General features: G+C 47.8%; 1 protein-coding gene across 1 annotated transcript in view; it reads right to left on the bottom strand.

The window, feature by feature from the left end:
• LOC112119635 (rho GTPase-activating protein 39) overlaps positions 1 to 15406 on the bottom strand; it is a 127388-nt gene extending 111982 nt beyond the window's left edge. Inside the window, exon 1 of the mRNA XM_029913406.1 lies at positions 14818 to 15406. Within this exon, the coding sequence (XP_029769266.1) occupies positions 14818 to 15406 (589 nt within the window). The remainder of the gene's footprint in view (positions 1 to 14817) is intronic.
• Between the last annotated feature and the right edge of the window lie 1026 nt (positions 15407 to 16432).

Genomic DNA, 16432 nt, shown 5'->3' with positions numbered 1-16432 from the left:
TGCCAAAATGAGGCTATCCCATCATACCATCCCCTCCATAAACTTATCAAGCTTAGTCTTGAAGCCATATATGTCTTTTGCCCCCACTGCTCCCCTTGGAAGGCTGTTCCAGAACTTCACTCCTCTGATGGTTACAAACCTTCGTCTAATTTCAAGTCTAAACTTCCTGATGGTCAGTTTATATCCATTTGTTCTTGTGTCCACATTGGTACTGAACTTAAATAATTCCTCTCCCTCCCTGGTATTTATCCCTCTGATATATTTATAGAGAGCAATCAGATCTCCTCAATCCCAGTGGCAGACGGTGTCAAAACGCTGATCCACCTCAAGTTGCAATAACTTCACTTTACAAATCACTGAACGGCCTCTGAATCCTCTTCCCTCGGAGCAGGATGAACTGCAGCTCCGTGTATTACGAAGCGCAGAACTACCGTAGCTCTGCTCCCTGGGAGGAAGTTTGGAGCCATGAGGATCACCCCATTTTCCCCCTCTGATCATCTCCCAACCCCGCTGGATGTCTGTGTCTGACACCATAACTAATGGCTTAATGAGGCAATGGCGAAGGTTAAAACTGCCCAGGCCTCTTTGCTCAAACTCCAGTAACAATCACAGTGAGTCAGAGGATGCTTGCAAACCGGGTCTCAGATTTATCAGCTGTGCTCAGGGTTTCATCAGTTTCAAAAGCCATTTACTGCTTTCTAACTCCAGGAATGTTCTTCTTGTTCAATTAATGTCTGCAATAATGATGGCAAGGAACATTTCTAGGGAAAGAGCAATTAAATGCTCCCTAGGCTTAGAAGCAATAATTTGGGGATAGTTACAGACATCACATATTGCCCCTTCTGGTCCAAGCCAGTCTCTCTTGTACTGCGCAGAGGCGTCAGGACAGGAAGCAAGGGAGAGGAGAGTCCTTATCTGTAGGCACTAGTGATTCAGCACCCAGAATCCTATGTTTAGCACCAGAATAGCATCTCAGTGCCAAAGAGGTGCCTGTAAATTGGAGGGAGGTCAGGAAAGAGAAACTAGAACGAACAACCGGCCCAAGGGACTGCTTTATGAGAATGCGCTATTCACAGTACAGTAAATAAATTACCTCCTAGAACTGGAAGGGACCTTGAAAGGTCATCGAGTCCAGCCCCTGCCTTCACTAGCAGGGCCAAGTACTGATTTTGCCCCAGATCCTTAAGTGGCCCCCTCAAGGATTGAACTCACAACCCTGGGTTTAGCAGGCCAATGCTCAAACCACTGACCTATCCCTCCCCCCTTGGTGTATCTATAGCACCTTCTCGCAAAGGGTCTAAAATGCTCTGCAAACTCTTCATCTCTTGGCTCCCCGGTGACCTAGCTCCATATCGTTACCCCCATTTTATAGGTGAGAAAACACAAAGATTTTAAGGCCAGAAGGGACCGTATTAAGATCATCTATCTAGTCTGACCTCCTGCATAACACCTCACCCAGTAATGTCTGCCTCAAGCCCGTAACTCTGAGTGATAGCCCAACTTTTAGAAAGACAACTGGTCTCGATTTAAAGACTTCAAGTGACGGAGAATCCACCTCGCCCCCAAGTAAGTTGTTCCAATGGTTAATCACCTTCACTGTTCAAAATTTGTGCTTTATTTCTAGCCTACATCTGTCTAGCTTCAGCGCCCAACCATTGGATCTCATTAAGCTTTTTCTGCTAGATTAAAGAGACATCTACTATCAGAAATCTCTTCTCCGTGTAGGTATTTTTAGACCATGATCAAGTCATCTCTTACTCTTTTCTCTTGGAAAAACTGACTAAATAGACTGAGCTTCTTTCGTCTCTCACTATAAGGCAGATTTTCCAGATCTCAAATCTTTCTTGTAGTGTGGACTCCAGAATTGGACACATTATTCCAGTAATAGTCTCACTAATGCCATATATCGAGGTAATACCATCTCCCTATTCCTATTCAATATTCCCCTGCTTCTAAATCGAAGGATTACATTTGCCCTCTTAGCCACAGCCTCACACTGGGATCTCATGTTCAACTGGTTATCTACCTTTTCTCCTAAATCCTTTCCAGTGTCACATCACTCCAGGATACTGTCTCCCCTCCTATAAGTAAACTTAGGAGGATTCGATTTTTATGGGTAAATATCACTAAACATCAATTTCACCATACAGACACACACAAAAATATTTCCATTGATGATAATTGAAATTTACAGATAGGCAACATGAGAAAAATACTGCTTAAGAACGTAGAGTTTTATTTAACTATATTTACTTTGTATATTTTAATGTGATTTTGACAATTAATGTTTTAATGGTAATAAAGCGAATCTCAAAATCTACTGTCATTAAATAATTATTGTCTGACTCTCCACATAATTCCCCACAACTGTGAAAATTTAAATAGATTAAAAATGGGGAAAATGCATAAAAATAAACATCGATATTATCCGCTGAAATGATAAATAAAAACAAAATTCTGCAAAACCCTCTTATAAGTATGACCTAACCTTTTTTCCTACACGTCTTTGCATTTGGTTGTGATAAAACTCATGTTCAAATGAGCTCACTTTGCCAAATGATCCAGCTCGCTCTGTATAACTGACCTGTCCCCATCATTATTTTCCACTTGACACATTTGTGTGTCACCTGCAAGCTTTATCAGCAAAGATTTTATACTCTCTTTCAGGTCATTGATGAAGATATTGCACAGTAGTGGGCCGAGAACAGATCATCCCCATAGGATGATGATTTCTCATTACAATCACTTGTGGAGATCTCTGTTAGCCAGTTCCCAATCCATTTAATATGGGCGACACTGATTTTATATAATGCTACTTTTTATAAAATCGGAATGTCACATGGGACTAAGTCGAATGCCTTACAGAAGGCTAACATCAACACAGCTACCTTTATTAATCAGACTGGTACTCGCATCAAAAGTGTCAAGTTTGTTTGACATGATCTGTTTTCTGTAAAACCATATTGTTTGGCATTAATTATGCTACCATTCCTTAATTCCTTACTGACTGTGCCTCGTGTCAGCCTTTTCAAGATTTTGCCAGGGATCAGTATTAGCTTTTCCAGTCCTCTCGAACCTCTCCAGTGTTCCAAAATGTGTTAAAAATTAACGTTAATGGTTCAGAGAGCTCCTCAGCCAACTCTTTTAATAACCTTGGTCTTGCCGATTTAAAAATGTTTAATAGCTGCTCTTTCATATCTTCCCTAATTATTTAAAGAATAGAAAATATTTCCTTATCAATATAAGATATGAGTACATCAGTCTGCTTCCTTTCAGATACAGAAATATTTGTTGATTATTTTTCTGCCTTTTCAGCATCTTGATTGATAATTTTACTATCATTATACTGGAGCTGTGCTAATGTAAGGTAGTTGTTTGTTCCTGATATATTTAAAGAATTCCCTCTTATTGTCCTTAACCTTGTTAGCCATAGATTGTTCACTGATACCTTTAGCTTGTCTTATCAATTGTCTGCATTTCCTAAATGCCACTTTGTTTTCATTGCAATCAACTTCTCCATTTTTCTATTAAAATTTTTTTTACTTGCGACTTTCATGACCCCGTTAACCAGGATGTTTGGGGGGAGGGGTTCTAACTAACGAAACTTTAAGTGATTGCAGAATTGTGGGTTTTGGGGTGCCTAGTAAAGCATTCTTAAACAGCACTCCAGTGTCCTTCACATTTTTATGTTTTTATTTATCTCCCATTCAATTTTGTTCATGATTGTTTTTAGCTTTGATAAACTGGCCCTTTTGAAGCACCTGTTATATATATTACTGGACAGGACTATACTGCATTTGCACATAAAGTTAGGTGCAGAGCCAGGAATAAAATATGGGTCTCTTCACTCCTAATCCCATGCTCTGATTACTCTGTATGTACCGTGAGCTTGGCTATAGGGTGTCTAAGGGAGACAGGGGGACGGGATGACTATCAACAACTACCTTCATTTTCAGTCTGTTTACAGCCAAGGGAATTGGTCTTTAAGGGCCACCATACCTTAAATGGTCCCTTAGGTAGACTCAGAGATTCCAAAGCCAGAAGGGACCATTGTGATTATCTAGCCTGAACTCCTGCGTAACACAGGCCAGAGCCCTGCCCCAAATCATTCCGAGAGCAGAGCTGTTGGTGAAACAGCCCATCTGGATTTTAAAATGGCCAGTGATGGAGAATCCACCACGACCCTTGGGGTAAATTGATCCAATGGCCAATTACCTTCACGGTTAAAAAATTATGACTTCTTTCTAAACTGAATTTGTCTAGCTTTAACTTCCAGCCATTGGAATGTGTTAGAGCCTCCTCTGCTAAACTGAAGAAGTCACTATCAAATATTTGTTCCCCACATAGGTACTTATAGACTGTGATCAAATCACCCCTTAACCTTCTTTTTGTTAAACTAATAGATTGAGCTCCTGGCGTCTATCACTGTAAGGCAGGTTTTCTAATCCTTTCATCATTCTCGTGGTTCTGCTCTTAAACCCTCTCCAATTTTTTCAACATCTTTCTTGGATTGTGGGCACAGGGTTCCAGCAGCAGTCACAGCAGTGCCAAATTCAGAGGTAAAATAACGTCTCCGCTCCTAGTCGAAATTCCCTGTTTATGCATCCAAGGATCACACTAGCCCTTTTGGCTGCAATGTTGCACTGGGAGTTCATGTTCAGCTGATTATCCACCATCATCCCCAAATCTTTTTCAGAGTCGCTGCTTCCCAGAACAGAGTCCACCATGCTGTAAGTATGGCCTCCACTCTTTGGTCCCAGAGGTATACAGTTACATTTAGCCATAGCAAAACGCTCCCCAAGCAATCCAGATCACTAACACAGTGACCTGTCCTCTCCATTAGCTACCACTCCCCCACATTTTTATGTCATCTGCAAACTTTATCCGATTTTGTTTTCTTTCAGGTCACTGATAAAAATTGTAAACAGTGTAGGGACCCACTGCACTAGAAACACACTTGCTTGATGATGATTCCCCATTTACAATTTCATTTTGAGACCTAACAGTTTAGCCAGCTTTTAATCCATGTAATGTGCACCACGTTCATTTGATATCATTCTAGATTTGCAATCAGAATGTTGTGTGGTACCAAGCCAAATGCCTTACAGAAGTCTAGAGTTAGAGGGGGAGGAAGACAAGCCCCCTCACAGGGTGGTAGTATAATGTACAAGTCATTGCTTATCCGCTTGTCTTCCCTTCAGTCATTCTGATAGGGGTTCGGAATATCACATCAGCAGCAAGACAGTCGGTCTCTAGCATGACACTGCGATTTATCTAGTGCCTTTGATATGAAGCACGGGAGTCCAGGGGTAGCAGGGCACAGCAATAAAAATCAACACACAGCCACCAATTGGGGGTCCCTGACCCAGAACAGCAGAGTGAGCCTCAGGAAAAGGAAGAGAGAGACATCAAATCAGCAGCAGCAGCATGAAGGGGAGACAGCAGGTGAGGGTTTGAAACAGGATTTAAAACAACAAGGGGAGACAGAGGAACCAAGAGACAACAGCATCAGCATGGCCTCTGTGTCAAATCTACAGTTCCGCCTGAAACTGCCCCCAGAATGGCAGGTCCCAGCAGGTACTGATCCATCTTGGATCAAAATGGAGCACTGGATATTGGGACCTTTAGTATCCACAAGCCACAGCTCTGCATTAAAGAAAAGAGTGGCTGTGATGTGCCCTGGTGCAGCCATTGGGCCCACGGCAAATGCCCACGTGGCTCACGCTGGGGAAAGCTTGGGAGGGCTGCGGATACCAGAGGACACACGCGCGCACCCAGAATTCTGGTGACTCAGTGAGTGGAAGCCAGCAGGTTGCTGGCAGGATGGTTTAATGGGCACAATACTGATCCGAGAGGTACAGTAACAAATCTGCAACTTCCCGAAGAGTGGGCGTCATTGCAGCTCTCGGGGAGGAGGTGAGAGGGGCTGCACTCTCTCATTCTGCAGTTTGCACAGTGGCTGCTATTCTCCCTGTCCGTGCTCAGAGCCCAGGGTGAGGCAGCACAGAGCACCTGTCATACACGCTGTCACCCACGCAGAAACCCAGGCCGTAAAAGTGCCACCACAACAAGCAGCAGCCACAAGGCCAGAGAACATGATCTCACCCTACCCTCCATGGGCTCGTCTGGGTAAGGAATTGAATCCAACGAGAACAAGAAGCCCTCTGTGTCCAGCCCTGCGCTCCACTGCCTGCCACCCACATGTGAACTCCAGGAGAACAGGCGGCAGTGGAGTCGGCAAACAAGGGAAGGGGTTTGTCTCTGCAGAAAGAGAGGCTGTAACTTTGCAGGAACAATGCCGCAGTGATGGTCTCTGCCCACGGCAAGCTGCTCTGTCCTTGGATGCTCCACACTCCGGCTGTTTGGCAGCTGGCTACAGGAGGCTCTGCTAGCAGCGCTAGTCAAGCTGTTTGAACGTGGACCCCGATCACTAGCACCCCCACTAACAAGTAATGCTGGCGGCTATTCCACACTGGGTGCCCAGTGCTCTGGTCACGTTCTACCAGGACAGCCCATTGCACGGCCTTCTGCAAGTCTCTCGATTCTGATCAGGTCCCTACCCTGCCCTCATCACTGCAGCATCTCTCTGCTCCCCACATGACTCCCGCGCGCAGGGAAGCGGAGGGAGGTGCCACCTGGTCCCATCCTGGGAAGCAGGGTAGAGTTGTTCTTTCCAAGGCTTTGAGACACTAGTTTTACTTCTTTGGGACGATGATCCGAGAACCAATGAGTTTCATGGTTAGGTAGTTTTCCCAAAACATTATCCCCCACTTCTCCCTTCTAATCTTTGCTCCCCACATCCCTGACCCCCACATACAAGCACCTCCCTGGTGCTTATGCCTCACTAGTATTTGGAGCCCATTCCGGTCCCCTCCCTTCATCACCACTCAGCCAAGCTCCACGTTGTTTGCTCTTTAAATCCAGCTCCTTCTACCTGGGCAGCATTTTTGTTGCTCTTCTCCGAACTCCCTCCACTTTGCCAATATCTTTCCAACAATGAGATGCCCAGAATGAAACCCAGCATTCCTGGTTCAGGCTCCCACAGCCAGGTACAGTGGGGTTAGCCCCTCCCTGCCCCAGGACTTGAGGCCTTTGCATGTATAGTCACAAAATGACATGGGCCTTTTTTGCCATCATATCACTTTGCAGGCTGGCAGTTCACAGGCAAAGGCACCGGGGGAGATGGCAGAAGACAGCCACTTGAAAGCCTGTTTGAGCTTTAATGGTGTTCCCAGCTGCCATAGGTGCATGGGGACGGCTCCTATGCATCACCGAAAACAGGCATCTGCACTAAACTGTGCTGCTTCAGAACTGATGATGAACCCAATGATAAAGTGCCAGCTGCTGCATGCACGCCAGCCCAAAGAGGCAGAGCTGGAAGCAATCCACCACGCACTATACAAACACAAGATACAGGGACCACACAGAGGGTGTCCAAGCTTTGCCTAAACGAGGCCTATTCTGGCAATTTGCCTGGGGCCCAAGGGCCACAATTAACCTGTATAAAAGTGGAGCAGGTGGCAGCTACCCTTGTCTTCAAGGCCTTGCAAACCACTGCCCAGTATCTAGCTTCAAACCCACAGTCTCCAACACCATCTGGTAGCTGCCATTATTCTAGGTCCCTTTCAACCCACCACAGGTACAGACAGCACTTGTGGCTCTAGGGGATGGCCTCCTGGTGCCCAAAGAGAGGACAAGTCCATCCACATCACCTTGCTGGACCCCTCTGCTGCACCTAATACCACTGATCACCAGATACTCCTGTCCGGCCCTCGAGAGGTTGCCAGGGTGACCAGAAATACCCCAAAGTGGCTCAGGCCCCTCCTCTCCAACCAAACCCAGGAGGTTGTTATGGGGAATTGCTCCTCCACCTCCAAAATCCAAGAACCCCCACGTTATTCGCATCTCTAGGGAGCCGACAAGGGCTGAAGGGCCAGCAGGACACAGACAACACCCAGCTCTGCTGCTCCCCTACATCGAATGTAGCCAGCACCATCTCCCAGCTTGTGTGTCCAACTCAGAGCATCACCGCGGGCACAGAGCAGTCGGACCCAGGCAAGACCAAGTGATACTGGTAGGAAGAGAGAAGCACTTTCAAGAACTTGCCTTCCCTGTAACCTCTCCGCTCTCCAGGGCCTCTTCCTGCATATTAAATCAATCTGTAGCCTTTTTGGTCTTTGGGCATCTTCACTGGGTGCCCAAAGAGTCATGGCAGCAAAACACTCCCAGTTTCCATCTGCACCTTGCCAGAAGTGTATGCCGGCTTGTAGCAGACTCAGAGCTGGCCATGCATGGCTGCCAGGTTCGCTTACTGTAACCAAGATGTAAGAATGAAGCCCTGTGCCCTGGAAAAGCTCCACGAAGTACAAAATGCATCACTTGGAGCAACACTTGGAGCCATGAACACAGCCCCGTGGGGCTCTGCTCCCTGCACTGGCTCCCTTCTGAATACAGCCCAATACAAGGTCCCTGTCCTGATACTCAAACTTCTCCGTGGAAATGACCCCAGCTACCTGAGAGATCCCCTCCCGTCCTCAGCCAGAACTATGTTCCACTGGAACCATGAAACAGGCAACCTGTGGGGCAGGCTCACAGTTCCATGGATGTTCAGGCCAGAAGGAACCACTAGGATCACCTAATCTGACCTCCTGCATAGCGCAGGCCTCAGAACCTCACCCAGGGATTCCTGCACCAAGCCCAGATTTTCTGATTGAACTAGAGCATGTTTTTTAGAAACACCCAATCTTGATTTAGAGGCTACAAGTGATGGAGACTATCACGTTCCTTGGTAAATTGTTTCAATGGTTAATTACTGTCTCTGTTCAAAATGTTTGCCTTATTTCCAGCCTGAGTTTGTCTAGCTTTGGCTTCCAGCCATTGCATCTTGTGACTTTGTATGCAAAGATTAAGGAGCCATCTACTATCAGAAATTTTCTCCTCGTGTAGACACTTATAGATTGTGATTGCATGAGACCAAACTTTACCAGGAGTAAGATCTAGACTGTGGAACTCAATGCCACATGAGCTGAGATGACAGGCCTCATCACACTGAGAACTAAATCTAAAAAACCTCATCTCTTAGATTTCATCTTCCCTTAGTAACTTCTTCGCATTGTCGTGGTCAAAGACCCCCACGCAGTCATTTTAGTTCAAAGACTCAAGCCTGAGGCCAGTTTATTGACATACAAACCAGTGCACTGGGGTGTAGTCCGGAGACCAACACCCCGAGCCCCACACGCAGGCGGGCTTTTATTCCATCAAACCACAAGCAAGGTACAAACAATACGTCATGAGTTATGAAATTGGGGTTAGTCACATGGGTTGATCACGAGCTGATCACGAGCTAAGAAGCTGGGGTTGGGGTCAGTCCTCCCTTGGGGTCAGTCCCCCCCCCCCCCCCCTTTTTTTTATTTTTCCAGAAGAGGGTGTTAATTTGGGTAGAGGGGCGTTCGGTGGTTTCCGCAGGGGTGGTGCTCGGCCCTAGCTTGGGTTCATTTCTTAAGACTTGGTATATGTCATTTTCCGGGGGATTTCGGTAAAGGTTTAAGGGGGGGTTTCCAGGGGACGCTTAAAGAGGACCTTTGATTGGCTATTTTTGCAGATGGCTGGAATTGGAATATATTGCAAATAGTTATAGCAGCCAAGATGATTAACTCTCTGCAAAACAATTTCTTAATACCAAGCAACTTACATTATATTTCTAAAGCCTTGCGGTTATTGTATTTCTAAAGCCTTGCGGTTATTATATTTCTAAAGCAGTTTCTTTAGTTTCCAACAGACTTTGTAATTCCCTCTCCCCCTCCCCTCCTCTGTTACTACTTTTGCCTGGGGTTTGGCAGAGAATTGAATTGTGCAGTACTGTTCAGGCTTTCAGGCCTTCTCTATTCTGCACAAAGGTCACCATCATGACAGTCTTCTGTTGGATGTGTTTTGGGGCCTGTAGGCCCAGAACTTTGGTTATCGGAAAGAAGACCCCCCTGTTCTGTTTCCCCACAGCATACACAACACACACACTCCCCCACAAATGCTACACTATTAATCCAGCTAGTTCTCCCACAGGCTGAGAAGGGAGAAATGGTTATTGCTGTATCTACTTTTAAGTATGTGGGGGCGATGCTCAGATATTGTTTATGGTGATGGGGACCAGACAAGCCAGTAGATCAGATAGATTCACTAGAGCTTTAATTCACATATGCAGCCTTTGGAGAACACAAGACCCATGTTGTGATGTTCCAACTTGATTTAAGGGGTCTTGCTGTACATAATTTAAGGCAGAGAGAAGCTAAGAGGGAGAGACAAGGACAAAAGAGGTTTTCAGCTATGATTTGAAATGGATGGAGACATACAGAAAGGCTGTTCTAGGCAGCAGGAGACACACAGGAGAAGGCGCTTGCACAATAGGTGACTAGATTTTGAGCAGGGACGGAGCGGGATTTGGAAGGAAGAGACACACTAAGATGGTAACGTTGCTTGGATTGAGGCCTGATCTACACTATAAGGCAGCTGACATCGATCTATGTCACTACAGCCTTGCTCCTGCTGATGTAAGTGTCCCACTACCTCGACATAACTCCACCTCCATGAGAGGCGTAGGGCTTGTGTGGGTGTGGTTAGGGTGACGCAGTGTCCCTATACGCACTGTGTTCCTTACATCGACTGCTGGCTGTCCTGGCAATGGCAGGAATCATGAAACTGACAAGAAAGCTGGGAAGCAAGAGGACAGCTGCCCCCCACTCCCTGGAGAGCTGGGCGGTTGGACCCCGCTCCTGGCTGGGAGTCAGGGCAAGAAGGCTGGGCGGCTGGACCCTGCTCCCAGCCCGGGAGCCTGTGGGGCAGCATGCCAGGAGCCTGGGAGTCTGTGAGGCTGCCAGGGTCCTAGCAGGGAGCTGCCAGCAGAGTGGATTACTGCAGTTACCCTAAATCGAGCCTTTTTTAAAAAAGTGGGGGAGGGGGGATTTTGAAGCAGATCAGGAGATGAAGGAGGCGCCTGGACAGCGGTGACTTGGGAAGGCCATGGAGGAGGAGGAACCGGGCTATGTATAATTAACACACTTGTATACAGGTGTGTTGATATCTGTGTTCTGCAAGACTAAACCCGTAAGCAGCCACTGACAAGATGAGCCTAAGTGCGAGTGTGCAGGGAAAAGAGAGGGGTGCTCCCCAGCCTTGGTTTGAATTGCCAGCAGGGGTTACACCAGGCAGTAGGCTCCAATGCAGAACTGTAATGAAGAGAATCAACCAAACAGCACATTATGCTGTTGATGAAACTAGATTGAAGGCATTTGTTCAAGAGGCCAAGCAGAGCAAGGTTTGTCCCCGGGGGCAGCGCACGTACTGGATGGGAGCTGAAGGGACAGAGAGCGTTCTTCACTCCTGAGGCTGGGATGTCGCCTGAGAAGCTGCTGACTACACAGCAGGGGAAACTTGGGTCAAGAAATAAAGGAAACTTCACAGCCAACTGTGTGGCTTATTTTAATGACTGTCTGCAGCTCCAGCCTGCCAGGAAAGGTGTCGGCATCTTTGTTCTCTCTCTGATTTTGTAGCGTTGTCAGCTCAGGGACTCCTGGTGACTTATTATAAGGTAAAGGAAACAGTTTAATGCATTTTCACACCTCGTTAAAAAAATAATTTTCTCCTGAATGGTCGTCAGGTAGAGAGCTTTAGCTGCGGCTTGCCCCGGTCAGGAGTTAATATATGGTTTACTGCTTCATGATTGAAAATAAAAGCCTTACGTTAATAGTGTCTAGAGTCACCAATTACCAGCTTTAACTGCAGCGCCGGACAGCAAGGAGGTGGAAAGCAGATGATTCAGGGATTGCCATATTGCAGATGACATTTATAGGGAAATGACACTTAATGGGTCAGAGCTGAAATAGAACTTGCAGAGGGGCAGCTTTTAAAGAGGCAGCTGCTTCTCTTTCCAACTCACCAGCAGAGCCTGGAGAGAAAGATGGGATGTGCTGAGGTCCGTCTAACTTCCTCCTCGCCCTCTCGATGGCCTGAACGCCAGCCCGCGCAGAATGCAGCTCACCGGCACAGAGGGCACGTCTACACAGCAAAGAAAAACCCACGGCTGGCCCGTGCCAGCTGATTCGGCACAGGCGGCAGGGCTGTTTCATGGCTGTGTAAACTTCTGGACTCAGGCTAGAGCCCAAGCTCTGGGACCCCTCCCGCCCCCCCCACTGGGTCCTAGAGCCCAGGCTCCAGATAGTGAAACTGCCCTGCAGCCTAAGCTTTTGTCAGCTGCCACGGCCTGGCTGCAGATGTCTAGTTGCTGTGTAGACAAGAGAAGCCCATTCTTATCTCCCTTCCGGTCACAGACTCATAGGCTTTAACGTCAGAAGGGACCAGCATGATCATCTACTCTGACCACTGGCACATTGCAGCCACAGACCCTCCCCCTCCTCCCCCCGCTCCTGGAATAGACCCCTAACCTCTAGCTGAGCTACTGACGTCCTCAAATCGTGGTTTGAAGACTTCAAGTTACAGAGAATCCACCATTTACACTAGTTTAAACCTGCAAGTGACCTGTGCCCCACGCTGCAGAAGAAGGTGAAAACCCCTGCAGGGTCTCTGCCAATCTGACCCAGGGGAAAATTCCTTCCTGACCCCAAATATGGCGATTAGTTAGACTCTGAGCAAGTGGGCGAGACCAGCCAGCCAGACACCTGGGAAAGAATTCTGTGTAGTAACTCAGAGCCCTCCCCATCTAGTGTCCCGGCTCCAGCCCTTGGGGATTTTTGCTCCTGGCAGTTGCCGATGGGCCACACGCCATCGCAGGCAGTCCCGTCAGACCATCCCCTCCATAAGCTTATCAAGCTCAGTCTTGAAGCCAGTTCAGTTTTTTGCCTCTGCTGCTCCCCACTCACTTCCGGATCCAGTACAAAATGCCCTCTGCCTATCTAGGGACGTTTACAAACCTTCCATGAGTGTCAGCCTCGTCTTAGCTCATCTAGTGGCAACATTTCTCTGATTTCTCCCAGCGCCCTGGCTAGCCCTGGTCTGTGAGCCTTCTCCTGTATCTTATCACTGTCCTTTCTGTGTTCAACCCTCACCTGAAACCCTCTCTTCTGCCTCCTGCATCTGGCTCTCCAGGTCAGGGGGTGGGGTGTGAAATGCTCTCCTTCGCACTCCCCTGATCCTGGCATTGCTTTGTGCATGGCTGTGCCCCCCCCGCACTGAGAGACAGAGCAATATCCAGGCTGCTAACTTACACAGGGGTCACAGGGCGCTGAAAATGCAGCCCAGGATCAATGTGCCCCAACCGTGCTCTCTTTTCTCTAGTCATGCCCTTTTCCCGGCGAGGCTGTAAGCCGCTGGGAGCCCCTACACCTGGGTGATCCTCCCCAGACTTCCCTAAAGCACGTTTACAGCAATGGCGCAGCAGAGAGGCAGTGCAAAGCAAGGAGGAGCCGGAGGAGCTGGCTTGGTGTATTTCCCATCGCGAAGCATGTGCACTTTGGGAGACAGTTGGCATGACAGACACTGCACAAAATGAGATTGGGTGGTGCAAGCTTTTCCCTCGCTCCTGCGAAGAGCACATGGAAGCCTTCACACTGTCCCATCCCTGCAAACTGATCAGTTCAAGAGCACTGTAAGGATTTGCTCCCACGAAAAAGCAGGCTCAGACTACGCTTGTGCACACCCACTGGGCTACCAGAACAAAATGCTGCCAATCCCACTGCATCATTCTCATTTAGGGCCTGAATCCTGCTCCCAGCGAAGTCAATGGCCTAATAGCTTTGATGGCTTCAAACCTGAGCAAGCAGCATGTAGATTCAGGTTTAATGCTGTGCTAACCAAAGTGAGATTAGCATTGTGAAGCTTGCGTGTCTAGCTAGCAACTTGCTCAGCAGAGGGGGAGTACAGGAAGTTGTCACTTTTGAAGTGCAGTTCAGCTCTGAAAAGGGACCTTTAAAAATGGCCTTGTGAGATCTTTCACGGACTCCAGATGAAACGTACTAAATTTATGAGAAACTGGAGTTTCCAGCTGCCCGCTCCACAGCCTGCCCCTCACGTCTGAGTCAAGCTGGGTGCTGCTCTCCAGCTTCTGTATCATCACTGAGAAGAAGATTCTGCTATTGGAACCGAGTTAATCATTCTGATGATGATGCAGAAGCCAGGAGAGAAGCCAGCTCCCTTTCCCACAGCTGGGTTGTCTCTGCAGGGCTAACAGGAGTAAAAAATGAATGTTGTTACCGAAGTCAGCAGATCTGACTCCGAATGTGCAGAGGAGCCTTTTTTTCACACAGTCATTTTTCTTGCCATAATCAAGTGGGCCATCCAGATACCCCGGCTACTCTCTACTGACAGAGTGCCGTGCCAGCGTTAGCGAATCTACAGGACATGTACAGCCGTAAAACTCACACAGCAGCAATCTAGGAAATGTTCATCACTAGAGAGAAGCAAAATGCAGGTCTGGCTACTTACATTTCTCCTTAGAACAAATACACGCTGAGGACCAGCACAGGACTGTGTGGGCCCTGAGCAGAGATGAATAGCGACCCAAAGATCTGTATGTTACACGGGTGTGCATGTGGCATGTGTGCATGTGTAAAAGAGCCCAGCTGGTGCTTGGTGAAACCATTAGTTGTCATTTGAAGCTATTGAGCTCATTTCATGCTGGATTTCACAGTGTCCCAGGGATGAAAGGCCAGTGCTAAAGCCTATGGATGCTTTCACTAAGCTCCTCTGGCTGGCTGGTTATTTACAAGTGCTGCACTCGTCTCACAGGGAGGACACAATGCACAGTACAAAAGGAAAAAGGGTTGCAAGTTCTTTAGGGACAACACCAACCAACAGCGGTCTCTCTCTTACCTTTGGTGTCATTCACCGGATCCATGTGCCGGTAAATATATCCTTCTAGGTAGGAATGGAATTTGGGAGTGGGTGGGAAGAAGGCCAGGCAAATAGCCATTAGCTCCCAGCCCCGTGCCAGACTCTCATAACGGAAGTTCTCAGTGGTCTGCCGGCAAAGCTGGATGTACAGCTCGTCCCTCAGACCCTGCATGCTCCAGCCTTTGGTGGCGATCTCCAAAGCCACGTTGAGTTGATCCGCCTTGGCCCGCCGGTCCCCCATGTACATCTGAATCAGTTTAAATATCTCACAGGCTTCCTTCTTGACGTTGCGGTCGGTGGTCATGATCATGGGCTTCTTGATGGACTCGCTGCTCCAGGCCAGCATGTTGGCAATGGAGACCTTCCTCCGGAAGAGCCCTTGGGTGTGCTTGTTGAAGTGCTTGGAGGCCCAGTTCTCAATGTCCGTCTCCGAGGAGGGCTTTCGTAGGGTGAAGGTAGGGAAGACACAGCTGGCACTAGGCATCATATTTCTGTTCTGTCTGCTGCTCTCAAACTGGGCACAGGCACCAAGATCCTCCGACTGAGAAACAATAGCCAGACAAGTCATTGTTACTACCTGCATTGACCCACTTAGATCCTTCACAAACAGTGAACAGCAAATCAATCATTACAGAATTAACAGGGCACTCAACGCACCCACCAAGATGTGGACGCTCCTAGGAGAGGGATTCCTAAACCCTACATAGATGTAAAGCTAACAGACAGAATCATGTATAATAAGTAAAACACTTCATCAGTCACATTTCACCAGCCAAGATCATCAGTTACTCACTGGGAGAGAGTGTATTAGAGCAGGTGAGCGAAGCCACTGATCAGCCGATGCCATTGCTCCATTCATCCCCCCTCCCCACCGATCACTATGGCCATCTGTGCTCACTCTTACTTACAACTATGGGCAAAGGAAGCCAGTGGGACAGTACAGGCTGTAACTCCATGGAGAGCTTCCCGCAGGGTGGAAAGCAGACTGGAATGGCAGATTGCATTACCTGCCGCAGGCCTCTCCACGTAACTGGGATCTAGACAAGTCACCATCTCAGACCACTGGTAGGCTATACAGGTTTATCCAGCTCAGTGTACGGCTGGAAAGGGAAGACACTCACCTGTAACCAGAGTCTGCTGAGTAGAATATGCTCCACCAAGCCACACTTCAAATGTCCATGTGCCCTGTGAGGGGAGGGACTGTTGGGGTCTATACTGGGGCTGCGCTTTGTATTCAGAGTTGAATACAAATAGGTGTGAATGAGATTTTTCCCTCTGGAAGTTCAGAAGCTGAAGATTGGGCTGGCTCTGTACTAGGCAGAAATATAGCCACATTCAAGAGGAATATGCTGCACAAGCAGGCGATTATTCACCCAACAGACTGCGGCCTGGAAAGATTTAGTTCTTTAAAACCTCCAGACAGACAGACAGGCAGGCTTTGGACATTACTCTGCAGAGGATTGTGTCCCCTGTCCTGCCCTGCTGTGGGCTCGCTATAGTACTTTACAAACATTAACAAACTAAACCTTGCAACGTCCCTGTAGGGAACTGTCATCCCCATTTTACAGAAGGGGAAACTGAGGCAGGGAGAAGG

Source organism: Terrapene carolina, unplaced genomic scaffold, assembly GCF_002925995.2.
Source record: "Terrapene carolina triunguis isolate 2854851 unplaced genomic scaffold, T_m_triunguis-2.0 Scaffold58, whole genome shotgun sequence".
NCBI lineage: Eukaryota > Metazoa > Chordata > Testudines > Emydidae > Terrapene > Terrapene triunguis.
The sequence above is the reverse complement of the archived record's forward strand: the minus strand, read 5'-3'. Positions and strand labels throughout refer to the sequence as shown.